Source organism: Trichechus manatus, unplaced genomic scaffold (assembly GCF_000243295.1).
Source record: "Trichechus manatus latirostris isolate Lorelei unplaced genomic scaffold, TriManLat1.0 scaffold00093, whole genome shotgun sequence".
Taxonomy (NCBI): Eukaryota; Metazoa; Chordata; class Mammalia; order Sirenia; family Trichechidae; genus Trichechus; species Trichechus manatus.
In genome coordinates, this window is record NW_004444029.1 from 10,397,548 (window position 1) to 10,410,017 (window position 12,470).

General features: G+C 43.0%; 1 protein-coding gene across 1 annotated transcript in view; it reads left to right on the forward strand.

Annotated features, from left to right (window-relative positions):
• The window catches only part of DGKI (diacylglycerol kinase iota), a 486,429-nt gene that overhangs the window by 378,797 nt on the left and 95,162 nt on the right, over nt 1–12,470 (forward strand). Inside the window, exons 22-23 of the mRNA XM_023736907.1 lie at nt 2,436–2,515; nt 5,578–5,622. Of these exons, the coding sequence (XP_023592675.1) occupies nt 2,436–2,515; nt 5,578–5,622 (125 nt within the window). The remainder of the gene's footprint in view (nt 1–2,435; nt 2,516–5,577; nt 5,623–12,470) is intronic.

Below are 12,470 nucleotides of genomic sequence, written 5' to 3' on the forward strand. Positions count from 1 at the left end.
AATTTTGGTTTGGTTTTTACAAATTCCCTAAACTTCTGTTAACCTGGAAATGCCCTAATTTTGCCATCATATTTGAGAGATGGTTTTGCTGGTTATATAATTCTTGGCTGGCAGTTTTTTTTCCTTCAAGGCTTTATATATGTCATCCCATTGCCTTCTTGCCTGCATGGTTTCTGCTGAGTAGTCTGAGCTTATTCCTATTGACTCTCGTTTGTAGATGACTCCGTTTATCCCTAGCTGCTCTTAAAATTCTCTCTTTATCTTTGGTTTTGGCAAGTTTGATTATAATATGTCTTGGTGACTTTCTTTCGAGAGCTACCTTATGTGGGGTTTGATGAGCATCTTGGATAGATATCTTGTCATCTTTCACGATATCAGGGAATATTTCTGCCAACAAATCTTCAACATTTCTCTCAGTATTTTCTGCTATCCCCCCATTCTGGTACTGCAGTCACTCGTAGGTTATTCCTCTTGATAGAGGCCCACATAATTCTTAGGGTTTCTTCATTTTTTTAAATCGTTTTATCTGATTTTTCCTCGAATAAGTTGGTGTCAAGTGCTTTATCTTCAGTTTCACTAATTCTGACTTCCATTGCCTCAGTTCTGCTCATATGACTTTCTATTGAGTTGTCTAATTCTGAAATTTTATTGTTAATCTTCTGGAATTCTGATTGCTGTCTCTCTATGGATTCTTGCAGCCTGTTAAATTTATCATTATGTTCTTCTCTAATCTTTTTAATTTCCTCTATTGCGTGTTCTGTGTTTTGCTTAAGTTCCTTCCTAATTTCTTGAAGAGTTCTGTATATTAATCTTTCATATTCTGCCTCCGGTAGAATATTTTCCTCTTCTGGAAAATTTCTAGATTCTTTATTTTGGGAGCTTGCAGAAGCCATCATGGATTGCCTCTTTATGTGATTTGATATTGACTGTTGTCTCCAAGCCATCAATAAGTTATTACATTTATTTTATGTTTGCTTACTGTGTCCTAGCTTCTTGTTTTGTTTTGATATGCCCACATAGGCTGCGCATATGAGCTAGTTTGATTATTGGCATCTTTGAAGCTCTAATGTCCTGTCACCAGGTGGTTAGATTTGTTAGTAGGTATGTGAGCTCAGGAGTCTGCCCACTCCTTCTGTATGGATTTAGCTGAGGTGCCCAGGTAGATAGCCACCAAGTGTGTGGTGTAGGCTCTCACTTACAGTCCTAGACAGGCATGGGTGATTCATGTAGGCACAGGCATCTGGCTGTAACAGGGGGACACCCTCTGAGCAAGGCAGGGGGCTGATGGCCACCCTCAAGTGTCCAGGAGGAAGGCGTGTCCCTGTTCCCTAGAGCACGTAGGTGGGTAGGTGGTTTTGTAGCTGGACTATGAGCATCTAATGCTGTTGGCTGTGAGGACTGGGGGCACCTCTTATTCATGGGCCCCTATCACAGGTGGCTAGGTGGTGTGAGTGGAGCCTCCAGTCCTCAGGCCACTGATGTGGGTAGGTGAAGACCCTGTTTTAATGGGCAGAGCAGTGTCAAATGTCAAGAACCTACCACTTCACAGCTGAAACAGTTGAAGTTAGACTTCCAGTATATACCCTGCTATACTGCAATAATGAAGGCCTATGCTGTTGAGATGGGCCCACACAAGTCTCTGCAGGGGGAAAGGCACTCAAAGTCCATGGATCTCTTATGCCTGTGTCTAGGCAAAGGAGCTGTGCCTACCCTGGGTTCCTGGCTTAGGAGAGCCGGCAGTTTATTTTTTCCCATTTGTTAATTTGTTCACTCTCCAAGGCAGGGAGAATGGCTCTGGGTGTGTGATGGATCCTACTTCCATCCCAGGGGACTCAGCAATTGCTAAAGCCAGTTCAGGACCCAGTGCAGAGCAGGGAGTGGGGAGGTAAATGGGAGAGAGGTTTTCCCCTAAGGGGGGTGTTTTTGATCTGTGCGATAGGCCGTATGCAAGTACTTATTGTTCACCAATCCAGGGCTGCTTCTCACTGGTTCTGGGTGGCCGTATAGACTCTCTGATGCTGCGTCTCTCCTGGTGTGGAAAACACGCCTCCCGAGTACCGCTGCTTGCCTGCCTCACTGCTCACCCCCGAGCTGCTCAGGCCTGAAGGGCTCAGGCTCTCGCCAGGTCAGGTCTGGCCACTGCTCACTGCTTCTGAACCATCTCTCCCTCCCCCTGCCACTCAGTCCAGTTCCTCAACTCTGCCTTTGATGTTCAGGGCCCCCAGATTGCCATATATAATCAATTCACTTGTTTTTTCGAGTATTTGTTGTAAGAGGTCCACCAGAAGCGTCCGACTACTCTGCTGTCTTGTCCCCACCTCCCCAAACACCCATAATATTTATGACAAATTTTTTTAATCATGAGAAGTATGTTTATGCTGATCTAGAAATACAAAGCATGCTATTTTAGATGTTTTTCTCTCCTTTGTCTTCAGCCATCCCTCTGGGTATTCTTGTCGTGCGTGGAGACTGTGATTTGGAGACGTGCCGCATGTATATAGACCGCCTGCAGGAGGTGAGTTTATTCACTGGGCTGTGTCCTCTCCTCAGCCTTTTGGTTCTGTAGACAGTTAACAACCATGCATATCTGCTTGCGAAGTGATACATTCTGGAAGGAAATGGAAGTGTGGTGGCCTTGTCCTTTATGCAAAGGAGCCATGGTGGCACAGTGGTTAAGTGCTCACCTGCTAACCGGAAGGTCAGCAGTTCAAATCCACTTGCTGCTCTTTGGGAGAAAGATGTGGCAGTCTGTCTCCATAAAGATTTACAGCTTTGGAAACCCCACTGGGCAGTTCTACTCTGTCCTCTAGGGTTGCTATGAGTCAGAATCGACTCCATGGCTGCTGGTTTGGTTTTGTCCTTTAAGCACACACCACAGCTTCTCCCCCTTGTTGTTGTTGGGTGCTGTGGAGTCAGTTCCAACTCAGAGTTCATGTGACAGAGTAGAACTCCCTCAGAGGATTTTCTAGGCTGTAATCTTTATGGAAGCAGATCACCAGGTTCTTTTTCCCTTGGAACCACTGGGTAGGTTAAGCTGAGCACTTAACCATTGCACCACCAGGGCTTTTTCTCCCCCTAACCCTGCTTTTTCCCCAGAGGTAGTTGACCTGAGAGAGGATCGCATAGGGTTAGCTACAGGGTAAGGTTACTCTAGTGCGTTCCATAATCGGACCTTGCAACTTCTTGTCTTCTTGCCAGACCACCTGTTGCCATTGAGTCGATTCTGACTCATAGCAACCCTGAAATACAGGGTCGAACTGCCCCATATGCTTTCCAACGCTGTCATCTTTACAGAAGCAGACTGCCACATCTTTCTCCCGCAGAGGGGCTGGTAGGTTTGAACCATCAACCTTTTGTTTAGAAGCCGAGCACTTTAACCATTGCACCACCAGGGCTCAGTCTTGTCAGACTACATACCTGTAATTTTTGAGCTAAAAGAGTTTCAAAGGGCACTGATAAATAATGAAGGAGTACAGAGACCTGAAATTTTTTTAGTGTTTTATATCTATCATAGACTTCTGTCAGATACAGCTTTTTTTTTTTTAAAATGTAACTTCTACAGGAAAGAAAAACCTTTTGTTTCATAGGATTTTGTGTCAGTACACAGTGGAAAAATCTATTATTTTTTCCCCCTCAATCTGGTTGTACCATCGAGAAACAGAAAGGAAGGAATCTCCTACATGGAATTACCATGAATTTGAACTGCACCAGCAAAGCCAGGAGACCCAAACCCACCATGACAATTGTCACTGGTTGTTACTTGCAAAACTTTGAGTATTAACTGTCTCCATTCCACAAATGGCAAAAAGCAAAGAGGGACTTCTTTACCGTTTGATGAAAGAAGGACATTAGAGTCTTTTCTGGGGTGAGGACTAGACATCTGTGTTTTTAAAGCTGCTGAGGCGGGTCTAATAAGGACCCCTAATTGAGAACCTCTGTTCTGGATAACACACTGTACATAAGGAAATATCACAAATAAAGTCGATACATAGAATTTAAAATCCTTTCAAGTTGTAGCCACTTAGCTTTGAATGCACTCAATGCTGTTTCTCATGGTGGAAATAAATTTGGGTGGAGGCATAAACTGGCATGAAAAGTTATTAATGTCTGTCCCTTCAGCATTGTTGAGGATAGAGATGGAATTGTGAATGCAAAAAACTTAGAGAGAAATGCCAAAATTTGAATGCTAATACAGATGAGAGAAGAAGAGTGCACAAATGTTCCACCTGTGGCTTCACTTAGCTATTTTTACCAAGGGTAACTGCTTTTGTGGGTTACAGTTGGCGAACTCTTTAGCATGTGACTCAGCTCAGGTCTAAATCTATAGTCCCAGCACATATAATATCTCATTTTTCAAAATAGCATTGGTATTTAATGTAGAACCTTATGCAAAAGACCTGTAATACAAATTGGTACCAAACCTGTATTTATTTATTTATTTTACACACCGGGATAACTTTGTTTAACAAGGCTTCACAGTAGCAAAATACACAACTGTTTAATTGACTGTGTTAAAAACTAACTTATTGGCGTCCTTATTGCACCAATATTCAGCTAAAAGTAAGAGTCTTAAAAAAAAAATGTAGAGAATTCAGCAAATAAAGAGGAAAAGTTTTAAGCCTAACTTGGGCAGAGAGAGTGAGTTGACAATCCCTATGGGGAGCAGGTATAAGGACAAAGGTACACAGGATGCCGACATCTGTAAATAGAATCGCTTCCCTCATTAACAGGGACACCTGCAGGATGTGACAGTGGTGGCAACTCAGTTATAAAACTTTATAAAGTGAGTCAGACTTTCAGAATCTGCCAGTACAACCTCATTAATTGAGCGTCTGGTAATTTGCACTCCGTGATAGTGCAAAGATAGCTGGTGGTTTTTCTTTACGCAGTCTGAGAAAACCTGTGTGTTTGCCAAGCGAGTTCTCGGTATAAACACAATTACTATGGCAGTATTTATTGGGTCTAAATAAAGAAAGTCTTTCTAAGTGCTTAAAGGGACTTGTGAAGCCTTCTTCACAAGCCAAGAGTTCAGTTACAAATTATCTCCAGTCCCTACTTATTACAACAAAATTGGCTTTACTTTTTGATCTTCTCTGTCCTTGAAATTTATCGTTCATCTCCCACCTCTAAACCATATTTAAGATTTATAAGTTTCAATAGCTAAGTGACCTTTCTTCTCTCAGTCCGACTTGGTCTGCTTTTATTATTTTTGGCATTATCTTCTTTGCTTAACCTGGATGAATTTGGGTGAGTAGATACTTTCTGGATGGTGCAAATGGTTAAACGCTGGACTACTAACCTAAAGGTTGGCAGTTCAAACCCACCCAGAGGTGTCTCAGAAGTAATGCCTGGCGATCTGCTTCCAAAAGATCGCAGCCCTGAAAACCGTACGGAGCAGTTCACATGGGGTCGCATGAGCTGGAATTAACTCAACAGCAACTAACAGCAACAACAGGGACTTTGTAGATGAACTTAATAACATCGAATTGGGAACTCAGTTGATAGAGTTGTGGGGGAAGTTTGTTCAAACTCATTTTAAGGATTGGATTTCTTTTTTTTCCTTTATTTTCTCATTAGGACCTGCAGTCCATTTCTTCTGACTCCCAGAGAGCTCATTACCAGGTAACACATAATTGACTCTCCTTGTTTCTTACCTTCCAGCCAGGAGAAGTCCCTCTTTCAGTTAATGTCTCATTTTGTTCGAGAGTCCACATCTTCCCTGGAGAGAGACTTCACCCTAGGAAGAACCAAGTTGTCAACCTAGGAAGTTGTCGTTCTGATTCCTTAGCATTTTCCTGATTTTGGACAGTCCTACTCTAGCACAAACTTGGGCTGCGGGTTTTCTCCAGGATCATTTGCAACAGATTATAAAATGATGTGCTTCCAGTGACCAGTGCTAGAAAACTCAACTCGAACTAGTGGAATAGGGAAAGAGTCTCATAATCAAAAAGCCCAGGTCAAGGGTGTGTTTCATGGACCATTTATTTGATTGTGATTGATGTGCCATTTTTCTGCTGCCCTTTCTGCTCTGATCTCCTTGTACCAATTTCACCTCTGGGCTGGATGGTTCCATGGTCCAAGACGGCCGTCGTTATCAACCAGGGCTGTGCCTTTCTCCTTCACATCTAGGGAAGAGAATTTCCTGCTCCCACACCATCAAGCACAAGTCCTAAAATGCAGTCTGATTGGTCCATCCTGGTCCATTGGACAGGATCAAATTAACCCAGTCTGCCTCTTTCTCGTATATGACCCACATCAAGTCCATGGGAAAACACTCAAGTATCGTTTGCCCCAGCGGACTTTGAGATTTCATTGTCTTCCCAACTACTGGGCTCTACTGTGCTGCTCAGGCCTCTCCAGCCATCCCCTTCCTTGATGGATTTCTCAGGCGTGATTCAGCACCAGTGCACAGCATCCCCCAACACTGCCAGGGACACATACAAAGCTCTCAGGTGGTCCCACTGAAGCCCTTTCTACGGGAGGCTCCTGTATCCTTTGCGAGGGGTGTGTGGGAACCACAGGACAGCGTGCCAACAACTATATGATGTAGATTGATTTCTAGGATTTTCTGAGGACCCATCTAAAATATGTTGGAGAGAGATGCTATTCGTTTTACGTCGAAAGTGACCAAAACAGCAGGCAGGAAACTTAATACTAAATCTTCTGTTTTCTAATTGTAATGCCGCAGCTGGTACTATCAGAACCTCAAGTCTGTCTTGGTGGGGCTGTAGGGAAGGATGTGGCTGAAATAACTATAAGAATCAAGGACAGCAAAAGGCTTTAAGTGCTTTTCAGTGAACTTACCTGTCCATGAGTTGGCATTGAATATGCTTGGAAAATTAACTGTGAGAGAACCAATAAACCCCAGTAAGTTTACAGACTTGAGAAGTTCCTGTCAGCTCACTAATTTGCAGCTGGAATTTTAGCTGACTGGTTTCTAAGGCTAGAAAAACTCAAAAGAAAAACAGCATTTGGAAAGGTGTACAAGTGCCCAAGCTACCTTATTAGTGAGCCATATGGCAGTTCCTAGCTGCTTAAGCACTTCATTGCTTTGGTTCCTTCCTGTCCCTAAGTCTGGGTGAATTGCCAGCAAAGCACAAGCTCAGAAATGACAGCCTGCATTAACCTAACGAGGCGTTAAGGGTTACACAAGAATGTGGTGGGTATTTATAGCCTGCTGAAAATCCCTGCCTACACCATCTCTGAGGTGAAAACACAAAGGGACCTCCATCAGAATGACATCTCATGGAACCTGTAGCTGATATGTCAGGCAAGCGAACTGCATGGTGCTTGCGGAATCAGGATATTCCCGAGCTTGGCAGATCGGCTAGAATTCAGAGAGAAATCAGACTCTATCTACCTATTTGATAAAGATGCTTCTTGAGGTCTCATACTATGGGGTAAATTCCTTTTCTCCTCCCTCCCTGGACTTCATTATACCCCTTCTTAACCCCAAGTTATGAACTTACTAAGGAATACAGGCAGATCCAGCCATTCTAGTCGTTCTCCCCTGGGGGAGACTTTGTCCCCCATAAAGGACACTTGGCAATGTCTGGAGACATTTTTGGGTGTTACAACAGAGGGACGGTGCTAATAGCATCTACTGAGTAGATGCCAGGATGCTGCTGAACATCTCACAATGCACAAGACATCTCCACACAGCACAGATTTGCTTCCCCAGCCCAAAATGTCCACAGTGTGGAGCCTGAGGAAACCCTGAGCCATTCTGATGGTTCTCAGGACATGACTGGGGACCACGGGACTACATGAGGAACAAGCCCAAGAGGAGAAGAAAGACCATTAAAAAAGGGAAAGAGAGAGGAAGAAGCAGGAGGAGAAAAAGCAGTGAAGGAGAGAGGCAGGTATGGCGACGATTGTTGTTGTGTGCCGTGAGTCCGTTCTGACTCATCCAACCCTGTGGCTATGGTAGGGGAGAAGAATGAGAGAACCGGGCTATTGGACCAGGAGCAAGGAGGGTTCCCCATTTCCCAGGGTAATGCTCTGTGGGGGCAGTGTTGTAGCACACAGGAGTGTGCTTTCCAGGATATGATGAGTTAATAATCTGTGATTTTAATAAATGCAATAGGATTAAATAGCAGGTATAAAAATGGCTCCATCCATTCTCTCTAAAAATTAATTTACTTTTAAAAATAACACTAGAATGGCTGAGATATTTCAAAACAGATGTGCTATTTTCAGAAGGTCTTCATTATCCCCTTGAGTAGCACAGGTATCTTTCACTTTCATAAGAAAAAGCTCTGGGTCGGATCTAAGTCTAATCCACGCGCTGGCTCATTCTCTGACGGGTTTTTGTCGACACACTTACTCCTCTGTCAGAGGATCCCTCTGAGTCATGTTCCACTGGAGTGCTGTCTCGTCCTAAGTCTTCAGAAACAGCATGTGATCACCAACATTTGATCGATGCCCCTTCTCTTAACTCCAGCTCTCCTTATTTATCTCTCTCCTCCGAAATCTCCTCCTCCTTCATTTGTTTTCTGGGTTCTAGAAGAGTCCTTTGATGGATGGGGTGCAACAGGTGTGAGGAGTCTTCCTGGGAATGAATTTATCTTGTCCTAGAGAAGGGCAGGGGCCAGCTAGGAACTGTGAGGACTGTTGTTTCTTCTGGCTGGATTGAAGCTGTCTGAAATGGCTCAAATGAGGAATTAAATTAAAACTTGCCTAGGGCCCTGGTGATGCAGTGGTTAAGTACCCAGCAGCTAACCAGAAGGTCAGTGGTTCGAATCCACCAGCCACTCCGTGGGAGAAAGATGTGGCAGCCTGCTTCCGTAAAGATTATAGCCTTGGGAACCCTATGGGGCAGGTTGTTATGAGTTGTAATCAACTTGATGGCAGTGGGATCTATCTATCTACGTGTGTGTGTGTGTAGATAGGTAGGTAGGTAGATGGATAGATAGATAGACAGACAGACAGATAGATGGATAGATAGAAAGTTATGTGGATATGGTTGTTGTTAATGGAGGACTTTCTCACAAAAAATGGAGCTCTTGAAAATGTTGGAGTATTTCCATTTCTATCTTCTATCATACCATCACTATTTCTCATCTTTCAAAGCTGCTTTTAAGAATGGACATCCCATGTCTGTGTTCTGCTGCAGGAGCTGTGGAGTGCTAACGCAGGTTTAAGGTGAAAGGGTTTCAAAAGATAAAAATGAGAGTATCAGGTCTATTAATTTGAACTCTAGTTGGGCAGAGACACATAAACACGTACTTCTACCCATCCCTACTCACTAAATGAGGAGAAATTGGTGTGCAACTTGGTGATGGGAAGAGAGAGAAAGTGAATGAATAGACGGGCTGGGTGGGGGACCTGTTAGGGCTGACAGCTGAGAAATGTGCCAGGGTAAGCAAGAGGGAAGTTTATAAGTAAGCTGATTGTTGATTGGACGTTACTAAATAAATCAGGGATTCCCAATCCAAGGGGACTTCTGTTTTGCCTCTTCTTATATCTAAATTCTATGAAAGGACAAGAATTTCATTCACAGTGAAGGTAGAGTTAAATGCTAGGTGAGTGTTGCTTAATTGGATAACCTACTGGAGTGTGTAATGGGGCTGCTGTGCCATCATTAAATTATGCACGCAGCAGCTCCAAGTAAGTGAATGTAAATTAAGGGCAAGTTTGGCCAGTGCATGCCAAGTAGCCATGCAGATGATTTCCTTACAAATTACATATAATTCATGCCATTTGACTTCCAGAAATAGACATATGCTAAATACCAGGTTTGCTTTTGTGCAGGTGGCTGTATTTTTAGCGTGAGAAACAGATTTCCCATTAGCATATATCGAAAGAGAAAATTCACATATCACAGATTTTTGAAATGAGCAGTTTTTGTTATTATTATTCATTTTAAAGTGCATGCAATTTTAGAAGATTATTACATTTGAAATAGAAAGGAGCATGGGATGTGGAAGGTTATGTCATTCTGCTTGCTTCCATTATTGGGCAATGACCCTTAAATACATCTAAACCACACCATTTATAAGAAGAAAAATAACAGATCCGAAAATGATCAAGTCAAGTCCCTTATCTCTTTGATGAATCATTGATTTGATTATGCAGTTTGAGAGGACAGAGAAGCCCTCAGTTACCCCCAGGAGTTAAAGATCTGATGGTTAGAGGCACAGCTCAGGTAGTTATGTGACTATGTTCTGAAAGGAGGCCTGGTGGCGCCGTGGTTAAGAGCTCAGCTGCTAACTACAAGGTCGGCAGTTCGAATCCACCAGCTGCTCCTTGGAAACCCTATGGGGCAGTTCTGCTCTGTCATATAAGGTCCCTATGAGTCATAATCGACACGGCACAGGTATCTTCTGAAATGTAGCTCCGTCTACACAATCACATTTCTTAAGTATCTACAGTCGGATGCTTTTGAAAGGTGTCTATGTTTCCACTTGTATTTGGGTGCTACCAGAAATTAGGTCACTGTAGATATTTTAATATGTAGCATTCCAATCAAGCTTATTTCTGACTGTTTGTGTTTAGTGATGAGGATATTGCTGTCCCTAACCGTGAGCTTCCATAGAGCCAAGGTCTGCCATTGGAGTCCATACTTATTCTGTTGTTAAACCAGTCCAGTTGATTCCAGCTCATTACGACCCCATGTGTGTCAGAGTAGAACTGTGCGCCGTAGAATTTTCAGTGACAGTTATTTCAAAAGGAGACTGCCACACCTCTCTTCCAAGGCATGTCTGGGTGGACTCGAACCTCCAGTCTTTCAGTTAGCAGCCAAGCAAGTTAATCATTTGTATCACCCAGGCACTCTTCCCATACATATACTGCTGGGGAAAACTTTTTCAAAGGTAGAGTATTCAGGTGATGAAATAACACAAAATACCAATAGGCTCAATTTTATTTAATATGTAATCAGTAAGGAAAACACAAGTAGAGGCATATTTATGGAAAATTCTCACACATAAAAAATGAGCATACTGTAAAGGGAAGTAAAGTTCACCAGTCCCCAAATGTTATTCAGAGATTATTTGATGGCTTGCCTAGATTATTGCTTCATGTCCTTCAATGCCAGAGAATGGAGATGAGTCAGGGAAGAAGCTGTAGGTGGGGGACAAAAAGTGGAAGAAAGGGATGAAGAAAAGCAAGTATAAGCAACCTCTCCTAGACATCATGACTACTGATTTCTTATAACTGAACTGTGTAATTCAGGGCTGTGCCTATTGGCATGTCTGAGCCATACATCAGCATCAGGACTATTTGAAAGCTGCTGAAGCATCATGATAAATGGTGAAAAGATTGATGTTGTCAAGGATTTCATTTTACTTGAATCTACAATCAACACCTTTGGAAGCAGCAGTCAAGAAATCAAAAGATGCATTGCATTGGGCAAATCTGCTGCAAAAGACCTCTTTAAAGGATTGAAAAGCAAAGATGTCACCTTGAAGACTAAGGTGCACCTGACCCAAGCCATGGTGTTTTTAATCACCTCATAAGCATATGAAAGCTGGATGATAAATAAGGAAGACCAAAGAAGAATTGATGCCTTTGGATTGTGGTGTTGGCGAAGAATACTGAATATACCATGGACTGCCAAAAGAACGAACAAATCTGTCTTGGAAGAAGTACAACCAGAATGCTCCTTAGAAGCAAAGATGGTGAGACTACAGCTCACGTACTTTGGACGTGTTATCAGGAGGGATCAGTCTCTGGAGAAGGACATCATGCTTGGTAAAGTAAAGGGTCAGCAAAAAAAGAAGACCCTCAACTGGATGGCTTGACACAGTGGTTGCAACAATGGGCTCAAGCATAGCAACGATTGTGAGGATGGCGCAGGACCGGGCAGTGTTTGTTCTGTTGTACATAGGGTCGCTAGGAGTCAGAACCGACTCGACGGCACCTAACAACAACAACAACAACAGCCCACATCAAAGGTTGTTAGCCCCAAAACGTCAGACTTGAAAGGAAAATGCTATCTTAAATATGAACTGATGCTTTGCCAATATTTAATGCCTTCTGCCACCTTCATTACCCTGAAATTGGTGGCTTTTGACAATAACCAGGAAATAAATTAATATCATAATTAAAATAGCCATTCCTTAGGAAAAGGGAAAGAACTCTGGTAAATCACGTATACAGTAACACCAACCATTGGAGCCAGAAAAGGACTTGGCGAGCACCCACGGTGGTTCATAGTGCAGTATACACTCACTGACCTTGCTTTGATCTTCTTGGTCACCTTCGTATCTCATGCTTTCATTGGCTTTCATAGATACACATAATCATAATCTCCCATGTCACAGGAATAAGAAAGACTTAGAGCTTTGTGACAACTGACAACCCAGATATTCAAGTGAAAAGATAGTGATTTTGCTGAGACTAAGCACCAAACCATTGCTGTCGAGTCGATTTGGACTCATAATGACCCTATAGGACAGAGTAGAACTGCCCCATAGGGTTTCCAAGGAGCGGCTGGTGGATTTGAACTGCCGACCTTTTGGTTAGCA